At 47.5% G+C, this 22,008-nt stretch overlaps 1 protein-coding gene across 1 annotated transcript in view; it reads left to right on the top strand.

Moving 5' to 3' along the window:
* LOC126522356 (fatty-acid amide hydrolase 2-A-like) overlaps window positions 1–22,008 on the top strand; it is a 69,903-nt gene that overhangs the window by 36,188 nt on the left and 11,707 nt on the right. Inside the window, exons 3-4 of the mRNA XM_050171091.3 lie at window positions 7,776–8,010; window positions 15,623–15,832. Of these exons, the coding sequence (XP_050027048.1) occupies window positions 7,776–8,010; window positions 15,623–15,832 (445 nt within the window). The remainder of the gene's footprint in view (window positions 1–7,775; window positions 8,011–15,622; window positions 15,833–22,008) is intronic.

Raw genomic sequence — 22,008 nt, forward strand, 5'->3', positions numbered from 1 at the left:
TTTCAGCCTCGTTGCGAAGGGAGCGACGCAGCTTTCGAGAGCGAGGGTAGCGTTTTCAAAGTCGTGCTCACAACCCTTCCACAGCTTAGCACAGCCTTTACTGAAGTATTTCAAGTTGCTTCACCTGCCTCGTATACGCCGCAATGCAAGTGTTGCGTGTTCGTATCACAAATTGGGGCGCCAATGCCCACTGCTTCACCTGGTTCACCGTGCCGGTAGCCAGCGTCGGAGCGTGGACACACTCGCGCATGGGCAATGGCCCCACAGCGCCATTCCGGCATGCCTAGGGACAAACGCATACAAAACGAACAAAGAAACTTCTCCGAGCACCTAGGCAAAGTCAGACATACGGAGCAACAGCTTTCTCTATGGCAACAGCCACAAGATTTTCTCACTGGCACCCGCTTGTACTCGCGCCTGCGCACAAATGGCTGGCGATTCCTGAAATGAGACGCTCGTCGGCTCCACCTACGCTCTTCCTCCGCGACGCTTCGCCTCGACGCTTCGCCATGCAATAGGCTACATAAACATGCAGGGCGCCAGAAGAAAGGAAAAGTGGGCAGAGATTGAGAATCAGTTCAATACAGGATAGGCGTGTGTATGCAGTTACAGAAACGAACCTTAGAGACTCGGAATAGGCGCCAGTGATTGAGAATTTTGTTTGCGAAGGCTGTCACAGAACTAAATCGGAAACAAAGGGAGGGGGAGTCGGAATGCTCATCCATCAGGGAACCAAATGGAAAAGAGTAAATTCAATATGTCAAGCGCATCTTTGGTTATCTGTACAATAACTTGAATGGAAACAGGGCTGGGCGTGACGTATTTGTGGACCGGAAATAATTGTAGAGAGAAGAATCAAATCCCATACTCGTCTTACTCCACAAGTTGCTTCATAATAACCTTACGTTTCCGTTCATTGCAACTGACCTTTTGCAGAATAAAAATATGACCAGATTTGCGGCTAACAACAGTTTCTTATTACCCATGGTTCATACCAATTACGGCAAAAAAACATCTTCATTCGCTGCAATTTCTCTTTGGAATGAATTACCATCAACCACAAAATCCTGTACTTCTCTTGCAATTTTTAAAAATCACCTTAAGCATCATTTCCTGCGATAACTTAACTACGATCTGGCGGTGTACCTTTGACTTTTATCTCACATGTCATTTCTTGTATTTCACCCATGCTTTTTTCGGACTTTCTTTTATAACGTGGTTTGTCGTGTTTGATTGTAAATGACATGTCTAATGATGTACTTGACCTGTAGTTGTTGTTTATAATACGCTAATTTGCTGACTATTGATATCGCCATCAATGTTGTTATTATTAACCGATGGTCCCACTACAGTTCTTTCACTTTGGGACCCTCGTCTGTATATTTGTCATGTAATTACTTCTGTTTTTGGAACCAATAAACCTGAATCTGAATCTGTTAGTGGAATCCCTAAGTGCCGATATTAAGGTTTCTGGGAATGATGTCGAAATTCCCCTATTACACCCATGAATGCCCACATACAGGATCTAGATGACTATACCGACAACAAAGGAAAGTCAATGCTAGCTCTTTGTGAGCAACATAACCTCGTTTTAGTGAATACAGGGCCTAAGTGCGACGGGCAGACCACGTGGGAAGTGGGAAACCGGCAATCGAGCATTGATTACTGTCTGATGACAGAAGGAATTCATGATAAGTTGAGAGAAAAGGTCATTGACGAGGAAGGATGTAGCAACATAGGGAGTGACCATAAACGCATCATTTTGAAAATGGGATATGTGGTTGGGAAAGGCAGGAAGGAGTGAAAAATGGCCAGTCCAAATTTGAATGCTGAGCAAGTAACAGATATAGTCACAAGAGTCGAGGAAAAACTTGGCAAATGGAAAAGTAAAGAGTGGGGAATATAGTGAGCTTCTAAATGTAATAACGACAGAAATACGAAAAGCGAAGCAACATTCTCGTTCGAAAGGAAAAAAAATGAAACCGAAAAGCTGGTGGAACAAGGAGATACGAGAAGCGATCGCCGAACGACAGAAAGCATCCCGAGAACACAGGCACGCAAAACAAAAAAGCGCATTTGCCGCAGGATGACGAAGCCAGAAAATGGGAAATAAACTGGGACAAAACAAATCTATGGTTCAAGTACTGGTTCAAGCAAAAATAAAAGGTCAAAGCGAACGTTGGTTGTCAGAAATACATGCGAAAAAGAAGGCCGCACCTAGAATATTTCGGAACCACATGAAATTACTAGGCAGGAAGTCAACAACTATAAAACAACATATCCTAGACGAAGATGGAAACAAACTGGAAGGGGAAGCGGCTTTAAATTACGTCCGAAAAATGACATCCGAACTTTTCCAAGGCAATGACGAGGTTGTACTTGAAGAAAAAAAGAGCATGAAAAAGAACCAGATGGTGCTGACAAATTTGAACTGGATCAAAGAAAGCCGAAGAGAAAATTCATAAGCGCACAGCCACAAGGTTAGACGAGGTTCCCGTTAGGCTGATTAATGAACTAGGACCAAAAAGTAAGGAAGCTCTGGTGAAAACAGTGGAAAAAAACTTCAAAAGATAGACGAGTGCCAGACAGTTGGCGACAAAGTAGAAGGAATTTAATTTATAAAGGTAAGGGGGAGAAAGAGAGAGTTCACTCGTATAGACCGCTGGCCATTACATCGGTAATACACCGGCTAGCAATACAGGCAATCAAATTAAAGCTTCAAGCATAGGCAGAGAATAATGTCATTTTGGGAGAACTTCAGAATGGCTTCAGAATAGGTAGGCGTTTGGATGATAACTTATTTGTTCTTACTCAGTGTATTGAAATACCAAGAGTAGAAAGCATACCGTTATATGTGGACTTTTTAGATATTACATGAGCGTATGACAACGTAGACCGCAACATTTTGTGGGATATTCTCGAAGGGGAATGCGTAGGTAACGATTGTCTACAGCTTTTGAGAGAGATTTACCTAGAAAATACCGTTTGCGTTGAATGGGAAGGGATGAGGAGCGAAGAGAAAGTTGATATCAACAAGGGACTGAGGCAGGGGCGCCCTTTATCCCCACTGCTGTTTATGATGTACATGGTGAGAATGGAAAGGGCGCTAGAGGGGAGTAATATCGGGTTTAATTTCTCATCAAACAGGCAGGTGCAGTAGTAGAGCAGTAAACTTCCAGGTTTGTTTTATGCGGACGACATAGTGTTGCTAGCTAACAAGCAAAGTGATATAATACGTCTGGCTATTATCTGTGGACAAGAAGGCGAGAATTGAGGTCTGAAATTTAGCGTTAGAAATCAGGAGGTATGGTATTCAATGAAAACAATGAACAGACAGTGTCAATTCAGGGCCAGGAAATACCTCGGGTAAAAGAATATAAATACCTTGGTGTATGGATAAAACGAGTGCAATAGATATGTGGAAACACAGGAAAAAACTATAACAGAAAAGGGGAAGAGAAATGCCGCCATAATGAAACACAGCGCGCTGTGGGGTCACAACAGGTACGAACTGCTTCGGGGTATGTGGAAAGGTGTAATGGTTCCAGGAATTACGTTTGGAAATGCGGTTGTTTGCTTCAAATCAGGGGTACAATCAGGACTCGATGGCAACTAAAGGTCAGTGGGATGCCTCGCATTGGGTGCTTACGGGAAGACTAAAAATAAAGCTGTGCCGGGTTGATATGGGCTGGACAATTTTGAAGTGAGGGAAGCACAGAGTAAAATTGATTATGAGAAAGGACAGGAATATGGAACAAATGAAATGGGCTGGGAGAATCTTTAGGTATTCGTACCGGTAAAGCATTGATTCACAGTGAAGGAAAAGAACTGGGAAGCTTACCAGCAAATATGCGACCTGTATGCATGGTGAGCAACATGGCAACAAAGAACGTCAAGCGGAAAGTCAGAGGAGCTGAGATAATCCTATGGGTGGCGGCAATGGAAAAGAAACCTGCTGTGAGTGATGAGCCCGCTCAGTCAAGGAGCGAGCCGGTTGAGAGAAGCAGGTTTGCAGTGCCACCGTATGGTGCACGATTCCTCCCATATAGGCTAAAAAAGATTGGGCAACGTGCAGGAATCACAGCCGTTTTCTCAGCCCCGGAAAAGCTGGCAAGGCTCTGTAAACGTCTAAATGCACCTACATCACGTCATAGTTCTTGCTCTGTCTGCACAGAAAACGTTTTGTGACATGCGCAACGAATGCGGTTTACCAGATTCCCCTGTTTTGCGACAGTAAATATGTTGGACAGACAGGCAGGTGCTTAAACGATCGTTTAAGAGAGCACTATAACAACCTTCATAACAGTGTTCAAGGCCACTTGGGCTTCCATCGCTGGGACTGCGGCTGCGTGCCCTCTTTGGAAATACGGAAGTTTTAGCGAAACAGCTCAACGCTCTCGCGGGAAATTATAGAACCTGATTTCATCAGAAAACTGGATAGTGTATGCGTTAGTGCCCCCTCTATCGCGCTGACCCCTAGTGAAGTCATGTATCTCAACAGATAGAAATAGTATAGTTCGTTTTTTTTTTCAAGTGACCATGTTCTTAGTGCATGGGTTCGCTGTTAGAACACCCCTTGTGACTGCCTTTCATTTTCTGCGCATGCCCCCTGTTGTATACATACACATGATGTGGCAACGCAATACAATATAGTTGGAAGTCAGCGCAGTGTATGTCGTCTCTTGCAGTCCTTGTCCTTCGCGCTGTACGTCGTTTTCAGCCTGGTGGTTGTCAGGGTGATGTTCCTTCTGTTCAAGCAGCACTGCAGATGTTTTGCGTGCCACTCCGCGTCAAAATGTGGCACCTGCGAATAGCAATAAGACCATACGAGAAGTCAGTTCGCATCGCTACACCTTGCAATCGCTTTTAGTGGTTCGCCCTCCAAGCGAAATAGGCAAGGTTTTTTTTTTCAAAGGGAGGCTTTCGTTAGACACAATGCACCGGGGTTCCTTGGCAGTGGTTGTGTGGTGCCTCTCGAGCATAGCTTACACAGCAGAACATGCTCACATGGTAGTGTGTCATCTGGCGTCTCTCGAGCGCAGTGTACACAAAAGTGTCAAATTATCAGGTGGCGCAGAAGCGTCAAATCAGGAAGCATATTGCGCAAAGCGCTATGTCAGACACAATAGCTCAATGATCAATCAAGCCAAGCAACACACGATTACCGGCAATGTTTCCCGTCAATCTTGTGGTACATATACGAGTGGCGGCGAGGCGAGACCTGCGAAGAAGCGGAGAAGCGGAAAATCGAAAAAACACGTCTGCGCTACTCAGCAAACAACATCAGGCAACGATGTCGCTGCAAACACCTCCATAGCTTCGCTTCTTACTGTTACGACACAGCCGTTGAACCTGCGCAAATCGCATACGCCTGCCCCGTGTGTCGAAGCGAAATGCCAAAATAACAGCTGAATTATTTGAGTTCACCTGCGCATCTTAAAGACGGAAACAAAGTACGCAGATGTGCCACGCCTTCAAATCTATGCACCTTTCTTGGAGATCACACTTTTTTCATTGCATTGGAATAGAAAAATGAACCTGCTAACTTTTTGCAGCCTCCTTTCAATAATTAACCGAGCAGTAAGTAAGCTCTTCACAAGCTTTCCAATCAGCGTGGCACCATAGATTAGAGTGATGTGATGAGATAGAGAATTGGCTATGAAAATTTCGGCCTTCGGCAGTGGAATTCTTTTCGGCTAATTATATTAGTGTGCAGGCAATCTTACGCGGCTCATCAGGAAATCTGCCCGTCGGTCAGTAACGCGTAACACGATGTGCTCCATGAAGAAAAAGAGAATAAATGCGAAAGGAAGAAAACGCCGACGATGGTAACTTTCGAACCTACGGCCGCAAGCTAAGCCTAGTGTGTTACCCACTGGGCTAAACAGCTACGCTCGCCGTAGCTAAACATATCTGATCCACCATATGAATGCGTTGTATCCGCACTACAAAACAGGTGTCAAAGGACAACAGTTTCTATGAAGACTCTGCTGACGGATTTGGTGATGGTGGAATAAAATCCATCTCTAAGACCACATGTAGAGCCGACTTATAGACTTGTGGACGTCAGAAAAGTTCCTGTTTTGCCAAAAATTTAAACCCAGACACGCCGCACCACCGATACGTTTCGGTGGTCACGGGATGTGCGTTCCGTTTGGGCGTTCCTTCACCGTCCGAAATACCACCGATTTGTGAGAGCTATGCGCTTCGCGTAGCGCGACAACAGAGACAGATAAGCAGTCAATGAATTGATATGGTTGATAAGGAGTGGTAAGGGGTTATATGGGTATCATAAGGGTTGATAATGGTTCGACGCGGATGGATAAGGTGCTACAGAGCGATAAGTGCCTCTAATGGTCAGAACAATTGTGAAAGGTTGATAAGGGTCGGATCGTGTCCGATAAGGTTGACAAGGACATAAAATGGTTGATAAGGATTGGATCGATTGCTATAAGGTTGATAAGTGTCGCATCGAGTCAGATAAGGTTGATAAGGACCGAAAATGATTTATAAAGGTTCGCACTGGTCAGATCAAGTGTGATAAGATGGGTAATGACGGCAGGCTGCGTAGAAATGAGCAAGTGGCACAACGCTTACGTATACTTAGACAACTCCAGTCAAGTCACTGCGTAATTTTTTTCCCTCGGCAATGCAAATGCTGCAATTTTACCATTCCATAATTGCCCGCTGCTTGTCCTTAGAAGCCATTTAACAACTACTTCCAGAGAGAGAAAAAATAAATAAATGAGAGGCAGGAACCAGGACAGCGCCCGGTTGGCTACCCTGCACTGGGAGAAGAAAAAAGGTGAGCGGAAGATTAAGAGAAGCGTCCGCGATAGCACAATATGTTAAGTGCAAAACCAATAAACCAGTCACTCCCTCACACTCATCTGTCTGTCTGTCTGTCTGTCTGTCTGTCTGTCTGTCTGTCTGTCTGTCTGTCTGTCTGTCTGTCTGTCTGTCTGTCTGTCTGTCTGTCTGTCTGTCTGTCTGTCTGTCTGTCTGTCTGTCTGTCTGTCTGTCTGTCTGTCTGTCTGTCTGTCTGTCTGTCTGTCTGTCTGTCTGTCTGTCTGTCTGTCTGTCTGTCTGTCTGTCTGTCTGTCTGTCTGTCTGTCTGTCTGTCTGTCTGTCTGTCTGTCTGTCTGTCTGTCTGTCTGTCTGTCTGTCTGTCTGTCTGTCTGTCTGTCTGTCTGTCTGTCTGTCTGTCTGTCTGTCTGTCTGTCTGTCTGTCTGTCTGTCTGTCTGTCTGTCTGTCTGTCTGTCTGTCTGTCTGTCTGTCTGTCTGTCTGTCTGTCTGTCTGTCTGTCTGTCTGTCTGTCTGTCTGTCTGTCTGTCTGTCTGTCTGTCTGTCTGTCTGTCTGTCTGTCTGTCTGTCTGTCTGTCTGTCTGTCTGTCTGTCTGTCTGTCTGTCTGTCTGTCTGTCTGTCTGTCTGTCTGTCTGTCTGTCTGTCTGTCTGTCTGTCTGTCTGTCTGTCTGTCTGTCTGTCTGTCTGTCTGTCTGTCTGTCTGTCGGTCCGTCCGTCCGTCCGTCCGTCCGTCCGTCCGTCCGTCCGTCCGTCCGTCCGTCCGTCCGTCCGTCCGTCTGTCTGTCTGTCTGTCTGTCTGTCTGTCTGTCTGTCTGTCTGTCTGTCTGTCCGTCTGTCCGTCCGTCCGTCCGTCCGTCCGTCCGTCCGTCCTGTTCTGTTCTGTAGAACATATTTGAAGTGTTTCTCTGCTACCCCCCCCCCCTTCCCACCACGTGTTCACCGTTCCTTGTCCCTCGGGCTCTGGTGCAGGTGAGCAGCGAGGCAGTCGTCGGCGCCTTCTGCGCGCGCATCGGTGCCATCGAGCCGCAGTTGGGTGCCGTGGTAGACGAGCGCATGAGCGAGGCCCTGGACGAGGCACGCCGTGTGGACAAGTTGGTGCGCGACACCATCGCCCAGCGCGGCAGCAACGGATCCGAGGTCCTGCTGGCAAGCAAGCCACTTCTGGGCATCCCTTTCACCGCCAAGGACCTGCTGGGCGTCAAAGGCAACCGGCTCTCCTTCATTTATACAGAGTGTCGCAGCTAACACAAAAGAACGTTTAATAAAGTGCTTCCGAAACGTACAACGATGACTGCCAAAGTAAACGATAGCTTTCTTGAGTCACCCGCCCCCCTGCATGTCCCCGCACCATATCACAAAAAGCTTCTGGGCGTGTCAGTAGACACACGAAGTGGCTAGCTTGCTGCCAAACACAAAGCCCAATGATACGGCGACACAGTATAGCGTCCTTTTTTGTGATCACAGCAGCCGGTTTGAAACTTCGCAGTAACCCCCACTATCGCTAGTAGTCTGGCTGCAACTTCGCTGCAAAGGCTATCAGTCAAGCGGTCTCGCACGCGACTGCTGCGGATGGGGCGCTCGCAGCTCGTACACCCTCCTGGCATTCTCCTTCCGGCCTATCTATGCGTGCGCCAAACAATCAGGCGCGTCTCTCTTCCTCTCCACTGCACTTTCTCTCTCCGCTCCTACTACCGTCCCGGTGGTCATTGTGCTAGCTGCGCCAACATCCACGAAAACTGGTCCGAAGTAGCTAAAGAAAATTAAATTCTCAGTGGTTACATGGCGAAACCACGATCTCATTATGAGAAAAGCCGCAATGGGGGACTCAGGTTTACTGTTGTATACTGGGGTTCTTTGCACACATCTAAACCACAAGCGCTTTTGCATATCACCCCATCAAGATTCGGCTGCCGCAATGGGGATCGAGCCCGGGACCTCAAGATGCAAGGCCATTGCCACTGGGCTACCAACGCTGTCAAATTGTTGGGTCAGGTTTTTTTTTTGTGCGCACTTTGGTCATAATTAATACCCGCTTTTCGACTACGGCTTCCTTTATCGCAGGAGCACTTCGAGCTCACTTTCATCTATATTACTTTTTTTTTTACATTTTTAGCCATGGTACAGAACAGCACACTTAATGATGTAAAAGTTTTTTTAGAGTGTATGCGGAGGACATCATGAGGTCCCCGGAGAAGGCCTGGCGAGCGTTTGTGCGTGTTTTCATCCAAGTGTTGCCGTCTTAACGTGAAGAGCGCTTGCGCAATTCCCATTGCGCGAGGCACGTTTTGACGTCATGTTGAGTGTGAACACGGCAAGAGAGAACTGGCGGAAAGAAAAAATCATGCAGATCCAACGCACATTTTCGAAGCGATGTAAAGCGAGGCTTTCGTGAACCGGTTAATGAAATGCTATGAATTTGCCTATATCATTCCTACATCTTTTGAGTAAAGGAGAGCTAGCGCATGTGCCTCGCACGCTCGTGCGGCCTAAAGTAACACACACGGCGATCATCTTAAAGAGCTGGTCCATGTTGGCACGCTAGAAGTACACGTGCGATTCTGGTCTTGTGATCAGAGCATGGGGATGTTACCATTGGGAACGCAATAAAATTTTATTGTGAAGCATTATTTGCCCCATTTCAGGCGCATCGCGGTAGGTCGGTATTTATTTCCTGGGCCGCTTCACTTCGGACATTTGTAATAAAAAGAAATGTGTGACTGGTAGCAGGATCGAATTTCTGCCTTCGGGCAAAGCCGCCAAATGCTTTGAACACTAGGCCAATATTGTTTCTTTCTTTTTTATTCGGATTACACAGATATACAGTATATAGACATAGCAGGCCAGCACGGGTTGAGAATGGAAGCAATCAAAACTCCAGCATGTGCATCAATCCTTCACACTTAGGAAGCCAATCCGGTTCTGGTTCTTGGAGTTAACTATTGAACCATTCTACTCGCAGATTCACGAAAATAACTCCTTATTGGCCTCGCGTCCTAACTGCTTGACGATCGGCCATCCTAGCCAACCAAATATTAAGAAGGCCCAGAAGCCGTATCATGTCAAATGGCATGCTTTCTTAGTGATCGACCGGTCTACACCACTGATGCACGCATACCCTCGCGCGAAAGCCGACTGGCTCCTTGAGATGTACGACCCATGCGTCCCGTGGTAGTTTCTCATGTTCTTTCCGCGTGGCAGCTCGTGTTTATCTATGGGATCGGCCTACATTGCCCATCACATTACTCGTAGCAACAAACGCTACGTAGAATCTGTGCGGCGCTGTACTGCCTTCATCGAAGAGGTCGAACAGGTTTTGATGTTCCATCGCCGGAGTGCAAATTTCATCGTCGCTTTAATATGCAGCACATCACATATCCATAAATACATACGATTGTATAACATGTAGTGTCAGATGACGACACAATCCGCACTTTTCACGCCTACGCTCGTGCAGTAAACGTCTAGAACCCAACACTCAGCATGTCGTAAGCTCGCATCGAACGCCAAAAGTCGGCGTCGCACAATCATCGTCCCCCTCGTCACCATTCTTTTGCTGCTGTCGTCACGCACGCGCTCCCATCAGAAACAGAGCTGTACCGTCTTAGAAAAACATGTTGGTCCGCCTAGTAAGACATTGTGCAACCCAAAACAATGCTGAGTAGCCAGCTACCAGCAAAATACTTCGCATGACAGCGATTCCCACAGTGCGTGGGATCTGTTTCATTTTTTTATATGAGCTATTCGGCAAGACGGCAGCAGCACCCAGCAGCCACGGTGAGGAAAGTGCGGGAGCGTTCGCAAAGACAGCTTCTCTGCAAGCTCCAAAGGCATATCACCCGAAAGGCCAAGTATCGATTGAGATATCAAATTAGTAGGCAGCCATACGAAGTAAGCATAGTAGTTTTATCGGCCGTGTGAACTCCTAAACATTCGCTTACTAAATTAACAAGCATGGTATGAACCGCGTACAAGCAAACGTGAACACATCTCACTTGATGAGCGCGGAAACTCTGTCAACACTGTAGTGAGAAAGCACGGCGCGCGATCGAGCCGCCATTGTCGGCTCACTCTCTCACACGCTTTCACTCGTACATGCAGCATTCGGCGCGCGATGACCATGTTATCACCCTTGGACATTACGTGGAACATCACGGCGACGGCGACGGCAGAAACGCACCTGGAGTATCCATATAATTGCTCTTGCATTAAAACGTACGCTAATGAGCTTATTTTTTGCCTAGAACTGGAACTTATGTTCACGACCTGAGTAGACCATAAAACCGCTTCACGGTGCCGCCAGGCCAGGTCCAAATGCACGCTGACCTCGCTGAGATAGCTTTGTGCTTTAAGGACGTATGGACAATAATGCCTGGTTGTTCACACGCATGTTCGACGGCTAAGAACAAGTATCTGATCGCTTGTCCTATTTTGGCAATTCACACAGATGACGCAACTTCTAAAGCACGCGCGTCGGATACAATGTGCGTATTGTCAAGTATGGACGACGATTAATGTACAGTTGTGTATCAACTTCCTTCTGTGCGGTTCTTTCCTCACGCCAACTTTTTTGATCTGCTGTAAATACAAGCCCTTTCTTTCTCCTAAGCTTGTCTGTGTTTGTTGTTACGTTGCAGTGGCGTTGAAGAACGCCGTAGCAAGAACTGAATCACGAAACTAACTTTATTGGGCGAACCTGTGCCGAGAAAAGCAAGTTCCACTAAAAGCACAACGATAGCGGCGAGCACAATCGGCGATCGTTGAAATCTTATCTGCGGGTCAAGCGCGTCGGCTTTTACACGTGCCTTTACACGTACCCACGTGCCATTAAGACAGTACTACACAATTCGCATGTGGCGCATACAATCAGAATGCACAAGTTTCGATGACAACAGACAGCGGGATGAGCTATTAATAACATTCGAGAAACTACCGGTACATATAGGTGTATGCTGCGTCGAGTGATTAAGCTTAACATTTGTTATCGGTGAAAAGCGTTCAACGGAGAAAAACAAGTACACATGTCAGTGCCCCCTCTTAAAAAACTACAGAAACTTTGAGAATTGTCTACTAATGCGGAAGCATTGTTTCTCTCCTGCTTGCTTTTTCTAGCTTATGTGCATCTACCCATGGCCGTTCTGGTGGCAAATAGTGCTTAGGCTTTAATAGACAATTGTCAGATGTTCTCACCGCCTCCAAATTTCAGTTTGACCAACCCCCGAATTTCAGTTGGTCCAACCATACTATACGCTTTTCCCACGCATATTTTATGGAGCCCTATGTATCTCCATGGGGATACACCCTTTTCTTTTTGTTTAAATTGTTCCTTATCGCTTATTAAGCTACCAATCGTCTACATTTACTTCAAGAAAAGAGCGCTACGAAGACGCGGACTAAAAGAGGAACATGTACGACGGACAAGGCGTTACTTCCAACTAAATGTTTTTTTGATGAAACAGGCTTTTAAATAAATACAACCTAGAATGGCTCATCTTGACATCCCGACCTCCCTATCTCATTAGAAATGCTATCTCTTTTTCGGTAAGTGTCACTGAAGGGCAACTAATGTACGTTCCCTCGGCCTTTGCAATGTACAAAGCTTCTAATATCTTCCGTTCTAGTCTATCTCTAGACCGTGCCAGAAACCTGGTGTCACGAAGATACGGGCGGCGATTGTGACGTTTACAGTGTTCTGCCAGATGACCCTCCGCATTGTTATTTACGGCCCAATTGTGCTCACGCGCCCTTTCATTAAAACACCGTCCGGTTTGACCAATATAAACCTGTTGGCAACTTAGGGGTATCTCATATACGACATTACTTTTGCAAGCCGTGTACTGCGCTGCGTGCTTCTTAACGCATGGTTCGGGTTTTGCCTTTGTCAGTATAGGGCATATCTTGGCCAACTTACACGGTGCACTGAAGAGAAGATTAGCACTGTGCCTTTGCGCCACCTTCTTGAGGTTGTGGGACACCCTGTGCCAATAAGGAATCACATGTACTCTCTTCCTATCAAATGGCTTTTTTGTGTTAGTGCCCTCTCTTGCCTGTTCGGTCTGCATTAGCTGCCTTTCAGTGACGCTTACCGAAAAAGAGATTTCCAATGAGATAGGGACGTCGGGATGTCACGATGGGCCATAGTAGGTTGTATCTATTTAAAAGCCTGTTTCTTCAAAAAACATTTAGTTGGAAGTAGCGCCTTGTCCGTCGTACATGTTCCTCTTTTAGTCCGCGTCTTCGTAGCGCTCTTTTCTTCAAGTATGCAAAACGGACTCGCCCACATCAAGCTTCTGCTGTCTACATTTACACTATTGTAACGATTAAAAGTCTGCAAGTTACGCATTCTGGCGCCCCATAACGTAAAACTATTCCAATGTTTTCATTCAAATCTCCTGACGTGAAGTTTGTGTAACCACAGACGCTAGCATCGAGCGTTGACCCGGAGGGTTGTCTGAACACACGAAGCAACTCTCTCTTCGTTTAGAGGAGGTCGCTTTTGTTTGCTTTAAAAACGAATAACATTGCCTACCCTCGAGCGGCTTGTCTTATCGAAATGACTGACAAGAGGCGAGGAGCACGCTCAAGTGGAGAGGGATTTGATGAGGCCGAGCCAGTGCACCGAAAATCGATAACCGGGTGAAGAGGGTTGTACCGGCGTTTGCGATTGGTCCGCTTTCCTTTGCTTAGCTTGCGGTGGCTGGTTGAAAATGGCGGCGGCACGCAACGGAAGGTTAAGAAAGCCGCTAAAACGGATCCTCAGCAATGAAAATTTGGCAGAGCGAGGTTGCAAACGTGCCGAAAGTGCTCAAAAACGTTACACGGCCACTGAAAAAGCTTATCGTAGTCAAATAAACCCATGCTCTCCGGCAGGTGCGAATAACCAGTGCCTGAGCGATCGGCGGCAGCCATCTTTTATTCATATCAGAACGGGCAGCCTACGACTATTAAAAAAAATCAGTTTTGTCCGGCATATCAATGCATCTTTAGAGCGTACACGTCACGCTGACGCGGCGAGTTTTCGCGGTTTCGTGACGCCGCGTGACAGGCAGATGAAGTGGGTGCAGCCCTAAATCTCTTGACCAATAGCCGAGGTCTAATGGCGAAAAGGCATCGCATCAGAAATAACTATTTGTTTTGTTCAGTCCAATCATGCATAATCAGTGTGTAACGTCATATCATATGGGAAGCTATCGCGATTTTCGTGAGGTCGAGTGACAGACTGGCGATGCGGGGGTGGTCCAAAAAAAGTTTCTGACCAATCGCGGATAGCTGATTGCAGAACTGGAATAGAAAAGCTTGGAATAGCTTTACTTTATAGCGCCCCGGGTGCTGTTGTGCGTGCGCATGTTTAAGTGACATAAACGCCTTCTTTGGGTTTGACTATTTTTGATCTGGGGTACGACACACTCCAGGCAAATTCCGGCCGGCTTCGTCGCCGTGAGGTTCCGTACAAACTCCAAGCGCGATAACATTCTATCTCGCCCAGCGCGCCGTACGCTATAAGTGTGAGGGGAAGCGTGATTGGGTGAGCCGAAAAGTATGGTGGCTTGATACGCGCCCTGTGTTGGTCACATGATAAAGTACGCGCAGCGTGGTGGGGTGAGTGCGTGCTCGCGGGCAGGTGGGGGGCAAGTGAGCGCGACTCTTTAGCTAACGCGGCCGTGGCTGCGTATGAATGTTCGCGCTGCAGAGTGCGTACACCTCCCGCACCCTATCTTGGAAGTAAGCTCCGGCGGGTGCATGACTGGCGGCTGCATGTGCTCAGTCTTCCCCCGCAACTGGTCCCGGAGGTCGCGTAATCTCCAGTCTCAGAGACGCATCGAAGTCTGAGGCAGCAAAAACATTGGCTTCCCTCCGTTTGCGCTCATCACGCCAGCGTTGTCACAGCGAGGATTCGTGGTCATCGATTGAGGTCTGTTTCCGTCTGCTGTACGCGCGTGACACCATGGCTGATTATTTATTATAGCGAATATAGAGATTAATTTATACGGCCGATAAAGCTACGAACATTACTCCGTGTAGTTTCATGCTTTGCTGTAGCTATCGATACTTGGCCTTTCGAGCGAAAGTGGGACTTTTTTTTTACATAAAGCAAGCGATAGGACGCTTATGCAGTCTGGCTTTTCTGACCATTTTTCTTTTGATGTCGTACACATGCGTGATATTTTTCGAGTGAACATTAGTGCTGCCAAAGTGGGCGCTGCATTCGCAGCTTTTGCAATGCGCCAATACGAGACAAAGAGTCGCGCATGTCTTCGCATCGTTTGCACACACTCCAACGTAGAGACATGCAGTCACCATCAGACTCGACAAGCTGTAGAGTGAGAGAATTTCAGGCGTTTATATGGATTCGGCAACTGGTATTAATGCTGAAGGGTTTAAAAGTGCTGCTACTTTAGAGACAGAGAGTTGCTCTCCATTTGAATTATGGGCCCCGTGTAGTTTTTCACTTTTCTTTCTCTCCTCCACTATTTTGCCCTCCTAGGAGAGTAGCCAACCATGTTGATATTGGTTATCCACCGTCCATCTTCATTGCGCTTCTTTCTCTGCCTGCCTAACCTTAGAGCTCTACAGTTAATTCTTTGGCCCTAAAGCACCGGTACCATTCCAGTCAGTGAAGCAACCTAGCCCATGAGATTAAGCGCCTATAACAGCGGCGGTGGAAGCGAGATGGTGCGCGGTTTGCTATCATCGTCTAGCTTCAGCACGAATCATAGCAAACGCTTGCGGAATGTCTGCTGACTGAGCACGCGATCGACAGTTGTTGCTGCAGTCCAACCGAGTGCTCGCTTTCTTTTTCTGTCTCGTCACCGCGACAGGGCTTGCGTTGGACGCAGGATTGTGCAGCCGCCGAGGGGCGCTGGCCGAGTGTGACGCGGACGCCGTGGCGGCGCTGCGCTCGGCGGGCGCCATCCCGCTGGCGGTGACGAACGTCTCCGAGTTGGCCATGTGGTGGGAGTCCAACAACAGGCTGTATGGCAGGACGCGCAACCCCTACGACCTGCGAAGGACACCGGGAGGATCCAGCGGTACGAAATGCGCGCACCCTATAGTAATATTTTGCAGGTGTGTGTGTGTGTGTGTGAAAACATTTATTGTAATGAGGTCCGGAGGCTCGAATTCTTAAGCCAAGACGGGCGGCTCCCACGTTGGCACTGTCAGGCCAAGGCTTTCAGCGATATCATGGGCCCTCTGGACGGCCCTTAGTTGGTCCTGAAACAATAGGCTTTGAATCCTTTTCTCCCACTGCGTCCATTCTTCAACGAGGTTGGGGAGAGTCGCGGGACACCCCGCCAGCATATGTCTGCTTCCAATGATGCCATTACAATCGTTGCAGTCCGTCTTAATCTCCCTCTCTGGATATATTTTATTAATGGTGTACGGTGTGGGATATGTACCTGTTTGCAATAAGTGCAGTGAGACTGCCTGAGCCCTGTTCAGTATTGAATGTGGCAATGTGAATTGCCTGCGTCCTAAATAGTAGTGTTTGGTAATGTCATTGTATGTTATTAAATGATCTCTAGATTCCCTGGCTTGATGGTGAACGGCTCGGTTGTGACTGTCACGGTTAGCGAATCCTCGTGCCAAGTCATGAGCAACCTCATTGAGGTTTATCTGAGTCTCGTCCACTTTCCCCATATGCGCAGGAAACCATCGGATTTCAGTTCTCATAATCCCAATATTTTCAAAAAGTTTAGCTGCTACACCAGTTATGTAGCCTTTATCAAAACACCTTATAGCGGATTTCTAATCACTGTAAATGCAGGCCCACTCATTACTTCTGATGGCTAGAGCAATTGCCACTTGTTCCGTCACCATAGGGTCCTTGGTAAAAATAGTGATAGCATCTTGTACCTTCCCTTGATAATTTGAGACAATGGCCGTATATGCTTCTTTACCTTTCACCCAGGCTGCATCAACTATAGCTGCCAATTGGTTGTGCTGTTCTATTTCCTGCAAGAGTACTTTAGATCTTGCCTTTCTCCTTTCGACATTATATTCTGGATGCATGTTTCTGGGGAGAGGGTTGGTTCTTATCTGGTTCCTAACGTCAGTCCTTAATTCTACTTCAGCCTCTTTTGGGCTCCTTGATGTATTCAGTTCTGCACCTATTGCCTCTAATATGTTCCTGCCAGCTCGTGATTTTGTCAATCTTTCGTGTTGCGCCTTCTTCGTCATTCGCTTTCTTTTTTTCTTGCGGTGTGTTCGTCCTCACATTTCGCAGTGTTAGGAATATGCCAACTAGGTCCCGGAAAGTTCCTTTATATGTGCTCAACCTGGTGTGCCATATTTTGCAGGTGTCCAATAGCACACCAGGTTAAGCACATATTGGAGGACGGTCCGGGACCTAGTTGGCATATTCCTAACACTGCGAAATGTGAGAACGAACACACCACAAGGAAAAAAAAAAGCGAATGACGAAGAAGGTCAAGCGCTACTATCAACTGCCGATTTTATGACAGCGTCGTAAAACGTATATGTTATGTCGGCGTGACCTCCACGATCGCCATGCCGGGACGGCGGCCTGAAGAAATGCGCAGACGGGGACCGAGGCTGAGTGTTAATTGAACGCGCGGCGCCTTAAATAGGCTCAGCGTCACTGTCACAGCGCCCCTTGAGGGCGAGTAAGTTTCGGTCTCGAAACCGAGACCCCGATTTAACACCATCCCCCTCTTTTTTGAAAATTCTGGGAAGAAGTAACGTCATACACTTGGTAAGGGTATACCTTATGCAATAGTATAGAGTTTTAGAATAGGGGCCCAAAGAGCTTCGCGGGTGTTAGCGTTGGGGCACGCAGAAGTAGACTTAGAATAGGGCCTTGCGTTTGCGCATAGCTGGATGGATGGATGTTATGAGCGTCCCCTTTGGAACGGGCCACCAAGCTCTTGCTATTATACTGCTTAATGCCCTACCTAAGTTAAACAATAAAAAAAAAAACGCTATGAACTCTCATACCCAAATTTTCTGATCCCCTATTGCTAACTGTGCTTTTGTACGTCTCTGTTTTTTGTCGTTTCCCTACTTTTCGTCCGCCAATCCTCCAATCGCCTCTTACTAATGCCTATTGCGGACATGTTTACTTTTCCACTGCTCCCGCTGAACCCAAGGGCTTCAAGGAGGCCAGTGGTGCCTAAATCGACCGCTGGGTAGACGTCTTCACATTCTAATAAAACATGATCCATAGTTTCCCTAGCTTTACTTCAGAAAGGGTAGCGTCTTGCGCTGACAGCGCCACTACGGCGTGAAAGAAAACGTATTAGAAATAATTAAATAAAATATACTATTTCATGATAATAGTAATTTTGAATTTCGTGTATTCACATTTACAATTTAGAGGTTAATCTGTAAGCAGCAAACAATTAGTCACCCTTAGTTTTGCGTAACCAACTTTACGTGCCTTCACCAAACGAGCTAAGCCGTGTTAGGCCTACGATCCATAAAATCCACTATCAATTCCGAATCAGCGGCGTCTAATGAACCAGAGTTCCTAACACACGCTTGTTCAGAGAAAACGATAACCGCAGTCACTTCTAGCTTGCCAACTTGACGCGTTACCACGAATTTTACCTAGTTTGGTGCTGGGTTAGAGCAATGGCTCCTTTAGAAGATGCTTTCCGCGTGAGCTGAGAAGCTGGTTCCGGCCGCTCTCCTCTTTCCTCATCTCGACCAGGGTTAGGATGCCTCGATTCGCGCGCTCCCCTCCGCCGCCGTGCGAGAGGGCGCGCGCATCGAGGCACCCTAACCAGGGTCGGCTGCGAGCGCTAGTTGCGGCGGCTGCTCCAAACTGGAATCACGTTCCTTTGCCTCCGAGATTTTGGCGGCGTCGGTTGAGATCCCGAAGGTAGGACTCACGGTCTCTAATTAAGCCATTGGTTGAGTGCTCGCAATACCCACACTTAATCACATCACATTGGAGTGCAATACGAATAAGGCATTCCACAAAATAGAAAATCCGAGTGCGGAGCAGTGGGAGAGCGTGAGCTCCAGCGGCAACCCTAGCCTCCAACGGAGGCTGGTGGATCATGCCCGACGAGTAGCCACGCTCAGTGGTGCCCTGGAATAGGGGCGCCAAGCATACAGGCCGGAGATCGTCATTAACCAATAAAAGATGAAGACATTCGGCCTAACCGCTGACTTACTCTTCCTAGAGCAATAAAGTTTACTTCCTCCTCGCCGGCCTAGTAATCGTGACCACCTCCGCAAGAGGAAGTAGGGTCGGCAGCGAGCGCCATCTCTCCACGACTACTCTCAATTACAGGAACCTCCGCGCCAATGGAAAAAACTAGCGACGCGGCAGGCATATAGTAAAGGAGGCATTGGTTAAAGCCGTCGCTTCGATGAGTGCCGCCATGTTTGTTTACGCAAATCTTTTGGGGCAACTTTTGGGGCTCCCGTTAAATCAGTGAAATAGCGTGCCCGACGCAAAACCCAAACGCAGTTCGCGTCTCGCGCATGCGCAGTGGCTTCGACGCTATTTCTTTGGGACGCCTATTCTAAAACTCTCAGCAGGCGTATTGAACAGAAGGCAGGGGAAGCATGATTATGCATATGTAAATGATATACATTACTTTGGCATCCTTTCCCAACTCTCTGAAGAACAAAAGGCAGCAAAATAGAGCACTCCGATTCTTTTTTCCAATGCAAACAACACCCCTGTCAAGCGGGCAAGTGCACTTACGGAGAGTGCACTCGGTTTTAAGTGCACTTTCCCAAATCTAAACGTCGCAAGCTGAGTGTACTCGGAGAAGAGTGCACCCCGGTCGGAGTGCGTTCACAGAACGCACTTTGTTGGTCGAGTACGTAGCCTCGCCGCCAGCTGTTTCAACGGCACAAAACGCAATGCACAGAACAAGGACACAGAAGTCAATTCTAGCTGTTGAAGAGCTTTTAACAAAATAATCAGAGCATAACTCGCTGATATTCTGTTCTAGCAGGATCAAATGCCACCTCGTCGCACGCCTCCATCTTGTTCTGGATTGACTAGGCATTCGTCTTGGCCGGTGTTAACTTATGATAAAAATACTTCCGTTTTTTTCTTGAGTAGATATAGATTACGATTGTTTTTTATTTAGAATACAACCAAAGCAATCGCTTTTTAGAACTTTTTTAATATTTTAGTCTACATCACAAAAAACATGGTTTTATAGTTTGTCGATATTTTTTTTTAGTGCAAGTACACTCTATTTTCCCGTTTAGCACGGCGTAGCCGAAAGTGCCACTCAAGGTCCCGAAGTGCACTCCCCGTAAGTGCACTTAACTTGCCCACTTGACAGGGGTATAACACACAACAAAAATGAACATTTAGGAACACAATGGACTGCACAGCAGCCAACAAAACATCTGAACACCTGGCCATATGTCACAGAAATGCAAGTAATAACAAAATATGAACACATGAAATGACCATTAAATAAAATATTGCAGATGGCGCGGTTTCTGGGGCCGCCTTTTTGACCACCGAGGCAATTGCGGTGCATGAAGTTGCGTTTCCGAAGTTGCTGTTGAGCTTTTCTGCTCAGCTAAGCACCCACCAGGCGAAACTGGGGGCGGAGATGACGACGACATTTGAGCTTCCTAGCTACTGAAGTGTCCGTCAGACGACTTCGAAGGCGAAGAACAAGATCCAAAAGAATCCGAAGATTCACTGACGCGTTTCTCAGGCACAGCTGGGAGCGAATACTAATGGAGAACTGCATGGGAGCACGAAGGCTCGGAGGCACGAGCGTTAGGTGTTTCAGAGAAAGCATGGGGACTGGGCACATCATTCATTTGTTGTGAAGGTGTCTGCACTGAACCACTGGGTTCAGTTACACGCCTATCAGGCAAAGCAAGGAGTTCATTTTGGCTGGGTACTACAGCCGGACGTTGAACTGGTGCCCGAGCAGAATCCTCAGATCCTGTGGAACGCTCAGCAGTCGACGCTGCTAGCGCAGAATTTTGACTGGGCACGTCAGTCAACATAAGTAACCGTGCCCGACTCTTTTGCCTTACGGCCAAACATGAAATACTCATTGGCGCTACTTTACGAGCTGTGTAAGTATGCACTCGGGAATGAGAACTGCACTGAAATGCGCAATTCACTGAAGGCATATCTGAAGTAACTGCATCTGACTGTTTTAGAAAAGAATTTGCAAGATGGGTGTATGGCTCAGCATGCGTGCGACTATAGAAAAACCTGCTAGTAATGCGCTCAACACGCAAATTCACCCGTGATGTACGGTCCACCTGGGTTTTCCGTGGAGCTTGCTGTCACGATGCTCGCTGGCATTGAAGTTGGACGGAAGTTCAGACGTGGAACTGTTCCAAATTGTCCGATGATGTGTGCGAGTCCCCTAAGGTAGACTGTTCCAACACTCTACGCTAGTTCACTCTCGCTGGTGGTGAAGTTGAACAGGCGTTGACCTGCGGTATACTGCCAAAGTCCGCTGCACCGTATAAGTTCAGTGAAGTCTGATGATATTCCGTCCAGCGGGAACCAATGTCGAAGTCCGGTGGTGAAGACAAGGCTTGGACACACGACAAAGTCGCTCCATCAATCACCACCTTCAATGCCTTAATAGGGACGAGTCCCAGAAGTGATGAACCGTGTTCAGTGACATAGAAGTTCACCGCAGCTGACTTATCTTGGAACTTCATGGTGGAGAATAAGCCCAAATTATTCACCACTTGCTCCGAGCAGTTCTGGATCACTAGATGTGATTAAAGTAGGCGGACATGTGAGAAGTGCCTCTTGTAGTCCTGAAAATTCATCAGTGACACAACAACTCCGGTGTCAACCATCAACTGTAGAGTCACGTTGTTCACCTGTACGGGAACGCGCATAAGCAATAGGGTGCCGACAGCGTCTTCAATGTGTAGAATGGTCGCCATCTTTATAGCAATAGTGTCTTGCGTTTACAGCTCGTTGACTGGTCCCAATGTACTTACCGATGAACGGCACAGTTGTAAGAAATTTCCCTTCTTGCCACACGTCTGGCAGAATTTGTGGCGAACAGCACAACCAGGACAACCAGGAAAATACGCCCTACAATGCGGCGAGCCACAGTGGAAGCAGCCGCCGGGCCGAGCCGGCGGCGCGGAGGCGCCTGGTTGCCTCATTCACTGACGGGGAGGCCCACCTCCTCACTCTCGCCTACTGCCATCTTGGAAAGTTCTCTAGAGGGCGTTGTGTTGGCCCGGCAGGGGGGCGTAGGGGGTTTGCGTC

This window comes from Dermacentor andersoni, chromosome 6, assembly GCF_023375885.2.
Source record: "Dermacentor andersoni chromosome 6, qqDerAnde1_hic_scaffold, whole genome shotgun sequence".
Lineage (NCBI taxonomy): Eukaryota > Metazoa > Arthropoda > Arachnida > Ixodida > Ixodidae > Dermacentor > Dermacentor andersoni.